The 17,709-nt window shown below is 35.3% G+C and overlaps 1 protein-coding gene across 8 annotated transcripts in view; it reads right to left on the bottom strand.

Annotated features, from left to right (window-relative positions):
- LOC145297486 (high-affinity choline transporter 1-like) overlaps nucleotides 1-17,709 on the bottom strand; it is a 279,088-nt gene that overhangs the window by 17,794 nt on the left and 243,585 nt on the right. For all 8 annotated transcript variants that reach the window (XM_080143361.1, XM_080143360.1, XM_080143363.1 and 5 more), the window contains 4 exons: nucleotides 5,641-5,789; nucleotides 4,473-4,625; nucleotides 1,956-2,085; nucleotides 701-912 (listed from right to left, as the gene is read on the bottom strand). In XM_080143361.1, coding sequence (XP_079999487.1) covers nucleotides 701-912; nucleotides 1,956-2,085; nucleotides 4,473-4,625; nucleotides 5,641-5,789 — 644 coding nt within the window. The remainder of the gene's footprint in view (nucleotides 1-700; nucleotides 913-1,955; nucleotides 2,086-4,472; nucleotides 4,626-5,640; nucleotides 5,790-17,709) is intronic.

Raw genomic sequence — 17,709 nt, 5'->3', positions numbered from 1 at the left:
ATGCCGAATCCAAAGATTTTGAAGAAAAATTTTTTTAATAGAATATATTTGTTGTTTTCACGTTGGTTTTTATTTAACCCATAGTTGGGACCCTAACAGGTACTACCACTCCGGGTCACAGTGGACCTGGGAGCAATGGTAATTAAAGGGTGGCTCCACACTCCCCAAAACCCACAAGCTGGGGCCTCACCACTGGATATAGTTTAAGGTCATATCCAGGACCCCCATTGAGGGACTTTTACCCTCTGCAGGGGGGCAGTCGGCGTATTCTAATGCCCCACCGACAGGGCCACTCTCGTGAAGTAAATAAAGTATTTGATTCGAAATTCCATCCAAATTCCTGAGTTCGACAAGATACACCTAAAGAAAGTCAGATGTTACATCAACCAACATGTTGTGGAAGTGACACTCAAGATGCGAACAATAGTCCGAAGATTCCAAATAATATGAATAACTATTTTATTATACCATTTATTTAACTGTAATTTTTCAGTTTCGGTTTGTGACTTGAGATTTTTTTTTGTATCAGAAAAATGACAAAATTTAAAAGATTAAAAATTTTTTAAAAATTTGTTTTGTTTACCAATCTGTTCAGATTTTCAAGTAAAAAGAAATTAATTTTTTTCAAATATTTTTTTTACAACTTCTTAATTGCATTACGTATCTTATGCTAGAAAAATGATTCCAAAAGTTTACTTACTTTTTGTCGAAAAATAAGTTTATAGACATTCCGAGCAAACATGGAAGCTGCAGATAGAATGGAGGAATCAGCCGATGACATGACAGCTGCGGAAATGGCTCCTAGCCCAAAAAAGGAGATGAAGTCTGGGCACATATACTGAAGACACAGCGGTAGTACCAGTTTTAAATCGTCTCCTTCGGGTGTACGACCATATTCTGTTTGATTCCAATCTTTTAAAAATTAAAAATAGAAAAGAAAATGTAACAAATCAAAAAATTACAATTTAAGATAAAATTAAATAATGTTTTAGAAGTTTTGAAATGGAGAATGATAATTTGGATTATTTGGACTATCATTCTCATCTAAGTTGTTTTATTCAAAACGTTTCTGCTGATTAAAACTCTGGTATTCTTCAGGTAATAGTAACATGAATATAAATCTGTTGGAAATAAGTTATAAATTATTATTAATAGTAGGTTGGTGTTAAAAATATCTTAAATAATTTCGTTATTATTAATAATATTAAGTCATTTCCTTAACGATAAAATACTTATAATTAAAACATAGTCCAAATAATCTAAATAATACAAAAATTAGATATTGCAAAACTGTTGATAATATATACGCAAAAAATAAAAACTGATTGAACTATCGAAATCCTCCTATTTTCTCTTAGGTGCACTGTTCCACTTTCATATTTTTCCTTTTCTATATTCTTTGTTAAGCAAATGCTGTTTGCTAAGCAGAATAACTTATTCAGAGCTCCACAATCGGATCCAGTACCACAATCATCAGGAGGAATCACTTTACAGTTTCGGCCCCTACTCATCTACTGCTTCTCTAAAGTGCCCCCCCCCCAACAAAATGCCATATTTATCTGCTTTTATGTCCAACTCACATAATTTCTTTTTAACCAGATCTAGTATGATGTCTTCTGCACTGCTTTCTGCATGTGTGTCACAAAGTTTTTACTTCTGTGTTTGTACAACAAAAACAATGTCGCAGTATGTTGATTAGCTTTTGCTCAACATCTTGAACTTCCACCACCAAACGATAATATTCCATCCTTTTGCCTGATCACCATCTCTCTCATATTTTCTGTCTTCTGCAGTAGCAAACTTAATCCTCTCAGGGTACAGTCAATTCAAACAAAATTCCATCCTTATTTTTTCACTCCACAAGATCTGGTCTTTGCTGTGTAAGTAACAGCTAAATAAAATTAGAGAAAGAAATATTGTTTAATATTTATGGAAATTTCAAATTTAAGTTTTACCTGTTGAAGCTGCAACAGCTCCAAAAAGAACAGCAGGAAGCGCCATGAGGATGCAGCCAAAAGCAGCAATGTAGGACAACATTTTTGCTTTAAATGCAGACTTGGAAGACAGGACTCTTTGAAAATAAGCCTAGAAATATAACAAGAATATGAATTCACACAACTCTTTTGAATGCATCAAACCAGATTAAACATTAGAAAAGGGAAATTAAGAACAACGTACAAGTGTAAACCAATGTATAATGTAAAAATTCTACAGGGTGACCCCCCAAAAACGGGCCTCTTGTACACTTTATGTGATATCTCCATTATTTATTCACCGATTGCCCTTATTTTACAGGACATGGCAGAATCAACAACCGTGAGTACATCAAGACCCCAGTGAGAGCTGGGACAAAGAATACACTGTATTAAATTTTACTACAAGACAGGCTCGTTTAAGAAAATCCAGGACAGTTTCATGTGTCAGTTTGAATGTGAAAAGCCTCCATTCAAAAGCAGAATTCAGAACTGGGTGGACCGCTTTGAGAAGTGTAGGACCATGGAGAACCTCAACGCTGCCAGAGAGAACCGTCCAAGCCACTCGGGATGTCCCAAGAAGCGAACAGCGGAGCTGGTCGAAAGAATGAGAGAGTCTCTCCAGCAGAGTCCGAAACGTTCTGTGCGTAAGCAAAGTCAGTGCCTCGGTATTTCCCGTGAGACTTGCAGGAGAGTGCTGGTGAACGATATCAGGGCTTACCCATACAGAATACAGACGCTGCAGACCCTTACAGCCTCAGACAAGAAGCAGAGGAGGGCTATGGCAGTCAAGATGCTCGAGAAGATCGAGGAGACACCAAGTTTCCTCCTTTGGACTTCAGATAAAGCCCACTTCCATCTTGATGGAAAGGCGAACTCCAAGATAAATGTCTTCTGGGGGTCCTCCAGACCCAATGAAATAGCCACCAAGCCCTGCACTCTTCTAAGTGCACGGTGTGGGCTGCAATCTTAACCAGGGGCATCATCGGACCAATCTTCATCAAAGAATCTGGCGCAGCAGTGACAGTCACCAAGGAGCTGTATGGGGAGGTCCTCAAAACCTTCAAGAGTGAGCTCCAGACCATCTACCTGTCGCTCATGAGCAAGTTCTAGTTCCAGCAGGACGGAGCAAGTTCTCACACCTCAAACCTGTCCCGAGATTGGCTGAAAGAGAACTTCAGAGGCTGAATGATCAGTCTCAAGACTGATTTTGAGTGGGCACCCCATAGCCTGGACCTAAGCCCCTCAGATTTTTTTCTTTGGGGCTATCTTAAGGACAGAGTCTACAGAGGGAAACCCAGAGCCATCACGGAACTCAAGGAAGCCATCAGGAAGGAAATGAGAGCCATTACCAATTCGGTCTGTAAGAACGTCATGGACAACTTCGTGCTGCGCCTCAAGAAATGCACAGAGCTAAATGGAGGCCATCTAGAACATATGCTGTAGAACGGAGAAAAAAAGGCCAAAGACCCTAGTGTTTTGATATGATGTTTTGAATATAATAAACTAATTATGACCAACGTTTCATTTCATTCGGACAAAACACTAAGAAACGGGGCCTAATTAGAGTTGGGGCCTGTTTTTTGGGTCACCCTGTATTTCAAACTTAAACATGACAAAAAGAAAAAGTTATTTCAAACTTAAGCATGACAATGATTCACTGACAAAAATAGCGCCTTATAGTGATGTAAAATTCTTTTTATCCTAGTTAAGAGAAATTTATTTTGATAGAAAAACAGTTGAATAAATAGACTAAAAGTTGACTGAAAAAAAAACACACTGAAAATATGTAATGCTGTATAAATATAAATATTTGAAGAAAGACAAGTTTTACTATTTGGAAAAATATTCATTAACTAATTTTCTGCTGTGCATTGTCATTTTTGTCTTGTTTCTTTTTAATTTTTCATATTTGAAATTAGATTATTTCTTAAAATAAAAAAAATATTGCCATAGAACAATTATAAATAAATATTTACTGCAGTTTTTTCTATTAAAATAAGGCAATAGATGAGATTAAAAGAAAAAATAGATCTGACCTTTGGGCTAAGGTTAGAGTGTAGTATCAAGTTAATTTGTCCTTGGTCAATTTTTATTTTCGCCTACTTCCAGAGTACCTCTTTTTGGGGAGCTAGTTTCTCTCTACATTAAAAACGACCCTGTGTCACATTTTTCTCTTGTGGGTAAGCAAATGAATAGAAATCCTTCTATACTAAGGCAATTATTATTTTTGCCTACTTCCAGAGTGTCTCTTTTTGGGGAGCTGGTTTTCCCCCACATTAAAAACTACCTTGTGTCACATTTTTCTCTTGTGGAAGAAAATAAAAAGAAAACTTTCTATATTAAGCCAATTATTATTTTTGCTTACTTTCAGAGTGCTCTCTTTTGAGGAGCTGATTTTCTCCCACATTATAAACGACGCTGTGTCACATTTTTCTCTCATAGCAAAGCAAATAAATAGCAAGAGATGAGATTAATACAATGATGCGGTTAACTTACCTGCCATGGAATTCCTCCAAATATCAATAAAAGATAACTATCCATGTAACTACCAATGTATTTGGTGTCAATGCTCTTGATCCAGTTGGCGGTCGCATTTATGGTGATGCTGTGTGTGGCTTTATGCGTGATTGCAAATGGAAGTGATATCCACTATAAAAGATATACAAATATTTAATGTTAGCAGTTTTTAAGTTTTAACTAAATAGTAAGCCCGATCTTTTTTTTTTTATCTGACAGATTATACATGCTTATCAATATAATATGATGTTCTAACAGGTGTCATCTCTTTACAATCATAATAGTTTTTATAAAAAATCATTTAAAACAATTTTATTCATCATATTAAAAAAATATGAAATATATAAATATAATATAGCATCTAGTTATATATATATATAAGAATTTATCATCATTTCATCACATATACAAAGCCGAGATAGGAAAATATTTTTTTTAATCTTAGCCGCTTCCTACATTTTCTCTGCAATTGATTATTTGGAAAGGGAATCAGATATATTTTGCAAAATATTGCAAAACAAACTAATAATGTGATATCTTATGCATTTTCTTTGTTCACTATATCATTATGACAGTTTTATGAGCTGCCTAGACAATTTTATAGCTCTAATAGCAAAGGATGACAGAGCTTTTTTTTTCTTTTATCAGTTTCCAATGAGACCTTTCACTTTAATTCAATAAGAATATCCAATTCCAAATGAAACATTTTTCTAGGAATAATTCACCAGAGAATTGAGAAAATTCAAACATGGCGAAAACATAAAAAGTAATTGCAACTTCTCTTCCAATTTTCGCATTTTGTAATCATGCCCATATGCATTTTCTTTTCTTTTAGTGAATTGATAGGTGCTTTTTTTTCTTTTGAGGGGTTAAGGGCAGAATAGATTCATTGATTGATATAATAATTAAATGAATGATTTTGCGCTACGAAACAGTTGCTATCAAGAAATGTGCATGTCAACGTACTTAAAGGAATAAATTGTAAGATGCTCAACATCTTGAAACTTGGTATATATACTTTTGTCATTTATTTGTTATGAAAAATAAAATATATTTTTCCATGCATCATCAACATATCAGAGTGATAAACATTTTATTTTAAATCAAAAAAAAAAAAATGATTAAAAATCATCATAAAATTACTTACTAAGCCGAAAAAGATGAAGAACAGTTGCAAGACATCAGTATATGCAACTGAATAAAGACCACCAAAAAGGGTGTAGAATATAGCAATACAGGCTGACACAATGATGGAGATGTTTGTGTCAAGTTCAAGAATTACAGCTAATGTGGCACCTGTGCATATAAAAAAAAAAATCATCATCATCATGATCATCATCATCATCATCATGATCATCATCATCATCATCATCATCATCATCATCATCATCATCATCATCAGAGGTATAAACACATGGGCAGTATCACTAGTAAGATAATCTGGATCGTTCATTGGCTAGACTAAATAAGAACTGAAGCATCTTGACCAGAAGACCAGGAAACTTATAACAATGAACAATGCATTACATCAAAGGATGATGTTGATCGACTTTACATGAAAAGGAAAACCAGGGGAAGAGGAAAACTGTGTGAATGACACAAAAAAAAGGATTAAAAAAAATACATAACACAGAACACAGAAAGACTAATCACCACAGCAAGAGACACTGTAAAAAATGAACAGACCAGAGAACAAAAAGACAAAGGATAAGACGAGAAAAGAAAAATGTGAGGAGAAACAGTTACATGGATGATTCATAAAGATGATAAAAGATGAGACATCTTGACATGACTATGAAAAGTACATCTAAACAGAGGATCGGAATCACTACTAACAGCCACACAAAATAACATGATTAGAACTAACTATATCAAAGATAAGATCGACACGACACAAGAAAACAGAAAATGCAGACTCATCAAACAAAGAGACGAAACTATAAACCATATAATAAATTAATCCAACAAAGTAGCTCAAAAAGAATATAAGAATAGATATGACCAGGTGGAGAAGGCTGTACACTGGGAACTATGCAAACAACTACATCTTGAACACTCAAATAAATAGTACAAGCACAAACCAGTACTTGAAAGCAGGAATCATTAAATCACATGGGACATGGAGATACAAACAGATAAACCCATTCAAGCAAGGAGACTGCATGTCATAATAGTTAACAAGAAGGTAAAACCCCTACCAGATCATAGATTTCATCATCCTAGCAGATCACATTGTGAACATCAAAGCGACAAGCAAAACAAATACATGGAACTGGGTAGATTATTATAATATTTTTGCATATTCTTATAGTAAATAATCCTAAATCTTATTTAGACAAAAAAAAAAAATAATAATAATTGATTCAAAAAGCTTTTAAAAATATTTTTAAAAAGCTTTTCGAATCAATTATTTTCTTTTGCTTATCTATCGATAGAAAAATTGGTGGTGAATGGTGTTTTTTTTTTTTAATTTAAAATTCTATAAAAAATAGTATAAAAAGTTTTAGATCATTCTGCTTTTCATATGATAAAATCCAGGCTTTTATTTTTCTGAAAAAAAGTTCCTCAAGAATAATGTATTTTAATAGATTTTAATTCATTAAAAAAAAAAAAAACAACTTGTTTTTTTTTTCAGTTTTGACTGTGCCTATTCAAGGAAATTGTGTAAGTAGAGTTAAGGTAAAAATTAACCTTAAACAAAGTTAATGTCTGAGCAATGTCGATAATGAGTCTGGAAAAGGAAAGTAAACCAAAAACATATATATAACAAATAAGTGTCTTCGTAGGCAATGTTATTTAGGGTAAATTTGTAGTTTAGCAGCAGAAGGTATTTGACAGACACAAAAATTATAAAAACTATTTATTTTTATATAAAACACATTATTAGACTCACAGGCTGAAATAAAACCAGAAAAAAAATTTCATTGTTATTATTTTTTCATCATTTTATGAGACTAAGTGTACAACATACGATGCTGCTGTATTGCTTTATAAATTTGGCCTTTCTTAGATTTGACAGATTGGCCTTTTTATGGCCAAATTTGGCCTTTTTTACATTCTTTCATGGAACCATGTTTTAAGTAGGAGCGTCAAAAAAGGCCTAATTTGGCCATAAAAAGGCCCATGTGTCAAACTTTAGAAAAGCCAAATTTTAAAAGCAATAGGGCTGCCTCGAATGTCATAAATTTAGTCAAATAAAAAATGATAAAAAAAATAATAAAAATGAACATTTTTCTGGTTTTATTTCAGCCTTTGGGTTTAATAATGTGTTTTATATAAAAATAAGAAGTTTTTATAATTTGTTTGTCTGTCAACAAACGAAAACAAAACAAATAAACAGCATTGTGTAAGGGTGTAAGCAGTTGGCACGATAAGTAACATAATTGAAGCCTAGGAATGCGTAGGAAAATATGTAAGTATAATCGTCCACAATAATAGTAAATGTTAAAAAAAAAAGAAAAATATAATAAAAAACGCCCCCCACCACCTAACAAAAAAATGAAAACAAAACAAAAAGAACATAGGATCGTTTAAGGGTTGAAAAGACACTCTAAAATCGAAAAAAATAATGGTACTCATGTGTTCGTTTATGCATGAAGAAGTGGCTTCTGGAATAATAGAATTCGCCAATTTCAGCCAATCAGATGGGGTGAATTTTGAGAAGGGAGAATTTATTATTTTTAATAAGGTATTGGAAAGATTATGTTATGTGTATGTAGCTAATAACTAGTTACGATGGGTGCAATATAAGTATCATAGGAAAATGTAGATTAGGTCCCGGTGTCAACTGGTAGCAGTGGGAGGACTAAATATTTATAGAGAAAAATAGGGACTCCTTCCTCTATAGATGTTGCAATTGTGATAGTGCTGTTTCTAGGATGTAATGTAGCATTTTATTATAACGACTTAATGTGTCTGAAATTGTATTAAAAAATAACATAAGATAGTGGCTAATAGTCTAGATGTAATAAATTAGTATGTTATTGCAAACCTCTGATACTTTGGTTCAGATGAGAATTTCTGCAGTCAAAATAATCTATAGGAAAAGGCGAGATTATACCCAGGACATAAAATTGAGAATGCATTTATCCATAATATCTTGAATAAAATAGCATCAAATCACGATAGGTTTAAAAATATATATGTGCAGTTATGGAGGGAAATAGTGAGCACACTTCTTCCTGTGATGAAGTTCGTTTTACAAGAATGGTGTTGTAAAAAAATAAATTTACAATTTAATAATAATGAATTGCAATATTTAATATATAAAAAAATTTCAATGTAAAACTCAAATGTAGATAAGAACGTTCTAAATTTATCTTCTCAGAAGCTGTCCCCTGCCAAACTTTTAATGCTGGATCATGGTTTGGAATTTTGTATTCTACTATCTAGTGTTAAACGTGAACAAGTATTTTATGAATTTGAACTTCTCAACTCTCAAAAAGTGAGATTTATGCCTACTTATGAGACTTAATTCAGGTACATGAAAGCAAGATTAAATGACCTTGCTCACAACAGCTATGCAAGTACACCAGTTTCGCATTCAGAGTTTAAATGGCATAAAGAACATTTTATTGTCATTAAAACTTTACAACAAAACAAATTTATTGTTATAACAAGATCAGCTAAAGGTTCAGGAGTCGTCTTATTAAATTTTGAGGATTACGTTGATAAAATGTGTGTCATATTAAATGATACTGAAAAAATTTGTAAAATTGGGCCCTGTCGAAACTCATGATGCAACAGCCTCCTTAGAAGCCAAATTCAAAAAGCAATTGCTCAAATAGGTAAAAAGTGGAGTACTCCATTCTAATATAGCTAGTGAGATTAGACCCTTGGGCTCTATCCACCTAAGGTTATATGGTCAACCTAAAACTTATAAGACGGATATCTCCTTAAGACTCATTCTTTCTATGGTAGGATTATCCCAACACAAGGTTGCAAAATGAATCTTTAATATTTTACAATCAGTAGTCGAGTACTATAGTAACTACTGTTTAAAAGATTCATTTTATTTTGCAAATTTTATGCAAAACTCTAAGGTTACTAATAAATTTATGTGCTCATATGATATTAGTAACTTATTTACTTGCATCCCTATTTTGGAAACTATTAATATCTGCGCTGATCTTTTATATCACAGCTAGTTATCACTTCCTCCCATTCCTGAAACCATATTTGTTGAGGATGAAATTTGCCACTACATCTGTTGAATTTAACTTAAACGATGATATGTATGGGCAAATAGATGGGATAGCAATAGGCTCATTCCTGGGTCCAATAATGGCGAACATTTTTGTGGGTTTCCATGAGAAACAGTTATTATCTGGACCCAAAAAACCGTTAGTCTAATTTAGATATTTAGACGATGCATTTTGCCTTTTTAATAATGAAATGGAGGCAAATCATTTTTTTCTCCTTATTAAACAACATACATCCCACGTTAAAGTATACATATGAAGGAGAGTGTAACTCGTCTTTAGCTTTCCTTGATATATTGGTAACAAAAACTCCCTCAAATTACCTGACATCAATATATCGTAAACCTACATTTACACGCTGGGATTTGTTTTGCCTTACTAAACGAAAGATTAATTTAATTTGGAACCTAACACATTGTAACCTTATGATTTGTTCTAAAACAAAATGGATGAAGAACTGAAAATTATTACTGATACTTCATCCAATAATGGGTACTCCCTCGATGTGATTAGGTCAATCATCAAAAGGAAAATAACTGATTTTTCCCAAATAAAAATTAGTATGGTGACTAAATGTCTAATTTATATTCGCTTACCGTGGTTAGGATCAGTGAGAAGTTTGCCAACCAAATCAGCTCAACAGTGGAAAGATGCTATTTTGCTTCCAATGTACATGTAGTTTCTTTATGAAACCGTTAATGGCATCCTGTCGCAAAGACGTTCTACCCCCCTCCCCTAATAATAATGATGTAATTTATAAATTTAAATAAGTGCTGACTACGTGGGTCGGCCGTTGTTAAGACTTGTTAGGAGAATGCACCAGCACGTACCTAGCAAAATCAGGTATGAGACTTAGCTACCAACGCACATTCTTATTAACACATCCAGATCTTCTATAGCAGAACATTTGCTTAAAAACCCGGCATGTCCCACAAACTTTAGCACTAACTCATTCACTATTCTGAGTCATACTTATTCGACCTATCACCTGAAGATCTTGGAGACTTCATGTTCGCTTAAAGAATCCTTCTCTCTGCAAGCATTCTCTTAGGTTTGTACATGATCAGTCTCTAGCTGATATCATATGTATCGGTATTTTAGACATTTTTTTTACTCTATATCACTGCATCAAATTGTAGATCATGGAATTGAATATTGATCTACGATTTGATGCTATATCTCCGCACCCCCAAAGATTTTATTCTAAGCCTCAACACCAACGTATCTTTACATCACCAAAGAGGATGACCATCTCATATGCCCTTCAAAATCACAGTATGGGTCCATCAAATATTCTGGATATCACATCAAATCTGGAACATGCTCCAAATCTATCGGATTACTCGATCACCTCTGAACAATAAGTATACACAGAGGCCACAATGAATTAATTCAATTTTTTTTTTTTTACACAGTGATCACCACATCAAAGCCCGGAAGCCACTCAGGGATAAGGGTTATTGCAAGTACATTACGTTAGTGTGGAGATTTGATGAAGTGTTTACTTAAGGAGGCGGTTCATTAGGAATTTGTTAACATTGGACTTGAACACATCCAAGTTGTAGTCTGGTGGGAAGCAAGCAGACGGAACAGAGTTCCACAGGCGTGCAGTTCTAAGAAAGAAGCTTTGTTCATGGAATCCGTGTTTTGATTTAGTATAGCTATAATCGCTACATGATGACATTTAGGATTGAAACATACAGAAGTAGCACCACACTAAATATATATGTGGGACTAAAATTAATGGCTCTAATTGGAAATTCTTAATATTAGTTCTTTCCTACAATAAAAATAGTAGAAACAGTAAATTATGCTGAGAAGGAAAAAAAATCAAATTAATTTATTGAATAAGAAACAATAATTTTTAGCTAAATGCAAACACATAAATTAACACTTTGTTATTTTTGTAAAAAATGTAGAATAATAGGATATAAAACAGTCGTCCAAATTATTATATATATATGTATGTATATATATATATATATATATATATATATATATATATATATATATATGTATATATAGATATCTATACTCATGTAAATTCCTTTTTTTTGTGTGTGTATTGATATTCATATTAAAAACCCTCTTTTCTATTTATTTAAAAAGAAAATACCATTTTCTTATATATGGCTTGTGGAATTGCATTCACTAGCAAAACATCTAGCTAATTTTCATATTTTTTTAAACATTCATTTTAATTAATTCCCTATTAGTTTTTTCGGTTTTCTTATGGGATGATCATCTTTCGTTAACTATTACGTGTAATTATATCCAAGCAGATATTCTACATGATTTATACTTGCATAATATTTGCATAAAAAGTTTACAGTAAACACAAAATTTTTTCCATATATATTTATCTATACGTATATATTTTTGTTTTCTATCTATCTATCTATCTATCTATCTATCTATCTATCTATCTTATCTATAAAAGTGAACGTGTCTGTGTATCTATGGGTCTGTTTACATTTCCCTACACAATAACTCTGTCAATTTTTAGTCTACAGACTCTAAATTTGATATACAGGGTACTGAGATTAGGGAAAATCGATGTGATCTATTTTTGGCCAGTAATTTGGCGATTAAGGGGTCAAAGTTCAACGATTTTACCTTTGAGAACTCTACCAAACTCCTCCGACAATTTTGGGTCTACTGCGCAAGCCTTTTCTAGTCTCACACAAAAACATGCGTTCACATTTCAAGCTATATTACTTGTCATATACATACGTGCACATGTCCACACACGTACATATATTCACGTTCGCGTACATACACTCACATTCACGTGTATACATACACACACGCACGCATGGACAACGTCACTTCCCCTTTCAAAGGAAATCCACACATGCGCAAAAGACCAGCGGAAACACCTATAAAGGCAAGAGCAATAAGCAGCTTCTCCCTTTTCAGACCAGCCTCCTAGCTGGACGGTCTACGGACCGACAGCGTGCCTTTTTAGCATGCGCGTGCATGCGCCACTTGCTACTATGTGGGACAAAAAGCTAACAGACCGTACGTACACTTTATATGCTTTCTCTCTCCATGAACTGGATTGACATTCTCACTCTTTCTCTCTCTATCTACTACTCGTGCCAGAGAACACCACCGCGTAGCTGACGGCTAACATGGCGCACAGTTTAACTGATGTCAACCCTCTATCCTCTGTCTTTGTCTACACATTGGACTATCATTCCCATTTTCCACTACTTCCCTCACTTCTCTTCCCACGCGTGAACAAACGACAGTGACTCGAACGTGAGATGAACACACATTTCCTTTTTCCTTCTATACTACCAATCCTGCAACAAATGATGGTTACACCCGCACGGACATGAACACGTGTTATATCTAAAACATTCATTCTTTCAACAGTAAATAAACGACACGTTTAACTATTCCAGCAATTGAGTCTTTGTTTCCTTCATTCCATTCGTTTCATTATTTTTCTTTTGTAACGGGATTAGGATTTATATATCCTAGTCCTCTACACTACGCACTTGAAATTTTAGATATAGGTTCCTTGGATCTAACTTAATAACTTGATTTGAGCCCAAAATAATAAATTTTTAGGGGTCATAATAGGGGTCAAAGTTTTAAAAAATTGACCTCTGCGGTCTCTACCAAATTACTCAGAAAATTTCTGGTCTAAATATTTGAAATTTTACATAAAGGGTATTCAGAGATAGGGCAAGCTTTTTCATCCGTTTGGGTCAAAAAATTTTAGTTACCAATATATAAATGTATGTATGTATGTCTGTTTGCATGTCTGCCTTAAACTTTCAATAAAGGCGACGGATTTTACCAAGATCAGTATTGTTTTAAAGTTCGATCTTTCATACAACAAATATTGAAAAATTGGCTAAAAATATTAATATCTTCCTCTTCAACTAGGCACTTTTCTACAGGGGGGGGTCACTTTTTTCGCCAATATTTTTGAAAGTTACCTTCTCCTTTAGAGTGTCAAGCCTTAATTTTCAAAAAATGTCGCTTCCAGTTTGGCGGTGGTCGTAACAGCATAAACGTTAGGTTTTACCCCGGTCTTTTCCTCCTTTGCAGTACGGGTTCGAGCCTACCTTCCTAATACCACTTTTTTTTTTTTGCTCAACATACACATCCAAACATACGGGCAACGCCGGGCTGAAATGCTAGTATATATATATATATATATATATATATATATATATATATATACATACATATGTGTGTGTATGTGTGTGTATATATATATGTGTGTGTGTGTGTATATATATATATATATATATATATATATATATATATATATATATATATATATAATGTTGGGTATGTTGTTGGGTATGCGGGTAACTTACCTCAGGGAGATGAACACCTCTGCCTTGCATAGTTTCAGGTCACCCTTGGGCAAGGTGTAGTACCTGTTAGCCTCCCTCTCAAGTTCTGGAGGGTTACTATATTGTGAGAACTAGGGATATATAAATACATATGCATGTTTGCTTGCTTATGTGTATGTGTGTGTGTATGTCCATCTGCCGAAGAGGTAAAACTCCATGATAATAAAACATGCACACTATGCCACAGTCATCTCACTATATCAGTTTGTCACTGTGCAACCAGTGGTAGGGTGCGAGAGGGTACAATATGTGTAGCACAAGCATGTTGTGTCGCGATCTTTATGTGCAGATATCTTTCGAAGAAGAGAGGAAAAAAAAAAAAAAGAAAGTCCTATAGCAATAGGTGAGTGGCGACGTGCACAGGCTTAGTGGGCTGGAAGTGCATAGCTGTAAATCTGCACACAGGCGGCCAGTGATTTATCTAACATCATCGACTAAATCGCTTACAGGGTGGAAGCAACTTCAGTGGGTGATCTGGCGGCTGAGCAGCCTTTTCTAGGGATACACTGCTCACCCATGCATTTGGGAAGGGTCTAGAAAAGGTGACCTAAAAATTGTCTACCCTTTTATAAGCTGGTCGGCTTCCTGTGGTCGGCGGCTGCTCTATATTTGCAGGAGAAACAATAATAAACAAGGAAAATCCAAATTTTATCAGGAGAGGAATAACCTAACTGTTGCTACGTTGAATGTGAGAACTTTGCTAGATGTCCTGGATAATGAAAGACCTGAGTGTAGGACAGCTATTGTTGCAAGAGAGCTCGCTAGGTACAGCATAGACATTGCGGCATTGTCTGAAACACGATTGAGTGCTGAAGATCAATTGGTGGAAGTGGGCTCAGGATACACCTTTTTTTGGAAAGGAAGACCATCGGGGCCGAGACGAGAGGGTGGAATTGGCTTTGCAGTGCGTTCTGATTTGGTGAAGAGGATTGAACAGCCAATCTGTGTAAGTGACAGAATTATGATGATGCGCTTCCCTCTTGCACACAGTAGGTATATGATGATTTTATCTGTGTATGCCCCTACCATGGGTCATGATGAAGATACCATCACGGCGTTTTACTGAGATCTCAGTCGTACCATTTCCTCTATTCCTTTATCTGAGAAGATCTTACTCATGGGTGATCTAAATGCAAGAGTTGGCAAGGATCATCATACCTGGAGCTCACTCGGCCGGTTTGGTGTAGGTAGGGTCAACTAATGGTCTGCATCTTCTCCATCTATGCACTCAGTTTGACCTTATTATCTGTAACACTTTCTTCAGCCACAAAGAGGTCCATAGGTTTACCTGGACCCATCCTCGTTCAAAACAAGGTCACTTGATCGATTACATTATTTCCAGGAAGGCAGATTTGCGGGACGTATGTAGTGTGTGTGTTATGCGTGGAGCTGAATGCGGCACAGATCACTTTTTGGTACGCGGGAAGTTGAAGGTCTGTATAAGGAGGAAGTGTAGGTTGGGTGATGTTGGCATTCCCAGGCGGGTTGATGTGTCCAGGCTGGCTGATCCAAGTGTACGTGAAAAGCTTCGATCCATAGTTAATTCTGCTGATTTTGATGAGTCATGGGCGCATTTTAAAAATACAGTCTATGAAATAGGTGTAGAAAATCTAAACATCAAGATTGGTTTGATGATAATGATTCTGAAATTACTCAACTCTTAAGTGCTAAAGATGAGTTGCACCATAAGACGTCTGTCTCTCATGAAGGTCGAGAGTCCCTCTGACAGTCACTTAAAGCAAACAAGGGTATTCTCCAAAAGCGACTCCGCCAAATGAAGATCAGTGGTGAGCTAAATTTGCCAACCAAATCCAGATGGCTTTTGATTGTAAAGACCTCAAATGCATGTACCATTTGCTTAAAAAAGCTTTTGGTCCTCAAACACTATCTACATCTCCCATACTCTCAAGTGATGGAATTGCCCTTATAAAGGATCCTAACAAGATTCTCCTTTGTTGGACCGAGCATTATTCTAATCTCTTTGACAACCCCTCTAATGTTGATGAGGACGCCATCAATGAATTTTTATCACAACAAAAGCTTATCCATGAAATGTCCGTGTTCCCATCTGAGAATGAAATTAGAGATGCAATCAAGGAAGTGAGCGTTGGGAGAGCTCCAGGGCTTGATCGTATTCCTGTGGAAGTCCTCTTACATGGGGGTGATAAACTTGTTCATGAAATTCTTCATCTTATCACTGATGTCTGGAGGGGTGTTCCCGTCCATCAGGATTGGGTTGATGCAATTCTTATATCACTGTACAAGGGAAAGGGGCCCAGGACCGACTGTGGAAGTTATCGTGGGATAAGTTTGTTGGAAGCAGTTGGCAAAGTATTTTCCAGAGTTCTACTCAATAGATTGTTAAAGTATATTTGTCCATCCGTCATTCCAGAAAGCCAAAGTGGCTTTCGTCCGAGCAGAGGAACTACGGATATGATCTTCTCTGCTCGGCAGTTGCAGGAGAAATGTACTGAACACTGCGTTCTGCTTTATCAGGTTTTTGTTGATTTGACTAAGGCTTTTGATACGGTGAACAGAAGTGCCCTATGGATAATTCTGGGGAGGTTGGGATGCCCACCTCAATTTATACGATTACTCAGGGAGCTCCACACTAATATGAAGGCTTTTTTTTTGTCAATCTCCTTTAATCGTGCCCATCACCATCATCGTCATCCTGATCATTGAGTATTTAAGACTTTTGGAATGTTCCTTCATGTGTATTATGTGTACGTATGTATATGCATATTTGTGTGCTACTATGTGTGTATGTTTGCATGTGTGTGCACATGTATATGTATGTTGGCATACATCTTTATGTATGCATGTGTTTATTTCCATGTGTGTGTGGGGTGGAGAGGGCTCCCGTAAGGTGTGGTGAAGGCAACCCCTCTAGGAGAAGCCAATCTATTTTAAAATACCCCCAAATTCAACCCAAATTTACAACCCTTCCTTTTCATAACCTATCATCTATATATATAAAAGCGAAAATGTATGTATGTATGTATATTTGGATGTCTGCTAAAAACTTTCGACAGACGCGACGAAAATTCACAAACTCGGTATCACATCGAAGCTCCATCCTTTGCTCCAAAAATATCGAAAAATTGGGCAAAAACGTTAACTTTTTCACCCCGAAATCGACAATTTTTGACAGGGATGGGGTCAACAAAAATGGTCCTCTCGTGCCAATGACTGATTCTACGCATGCGTCAGATGACGTCGTGGCCTGATTTACTTTAAATAGTTGAAAAACCGAACATATTTCATGTACGTCGCTTTAGCTCAGTTGGTTAAGGCCTTGGTTCATTATCGAAACATTTTGGGTTCGAATCGTGGTGTGAGATGTTTTTTGTTTTTTCAATTTCACGTAACGTTCGTTTTTCTGCTTTTTTTTTTACTTCGCTTATTCTTAGCAACACTCAAAAACACCCGGGTACTGTACTTTAACTGTTAATATCGAAACAGGCTTATTTAAGCCATCTTCACATGTTCGTTTTTCTGTTTTCATCGTTCGTTTGCCTTACGTTAGTTTTTTTGTGTTTTTTTCCCCGCTTAAGCGTTAACGTTATTTTCTTTTTTTACTTCGCTTATAAAAAACAAACCTACGTCGTCGTCATCGTCGTAACGCTCAATGAC

Source organism: Euprymna scolopes, chromosome 18, assembly GCF_053919585.1.
Source record: "Euprymna scolopes isolate OS-2025 chromosome 18, ASM5391958v1, whole genome shotgun sequence".
Classification (NCBI taxonomy): Eukaryota; Metazoa; Mollusca; class Cephalopoda; order Sepiida; family Sepiolidae; genus Euprymna; species Euprymna scolopes.
Note: the sequence above shows the minus strand (reverse complement) of the source record. Positions and strands in the feature narration are given on the sequence as shown.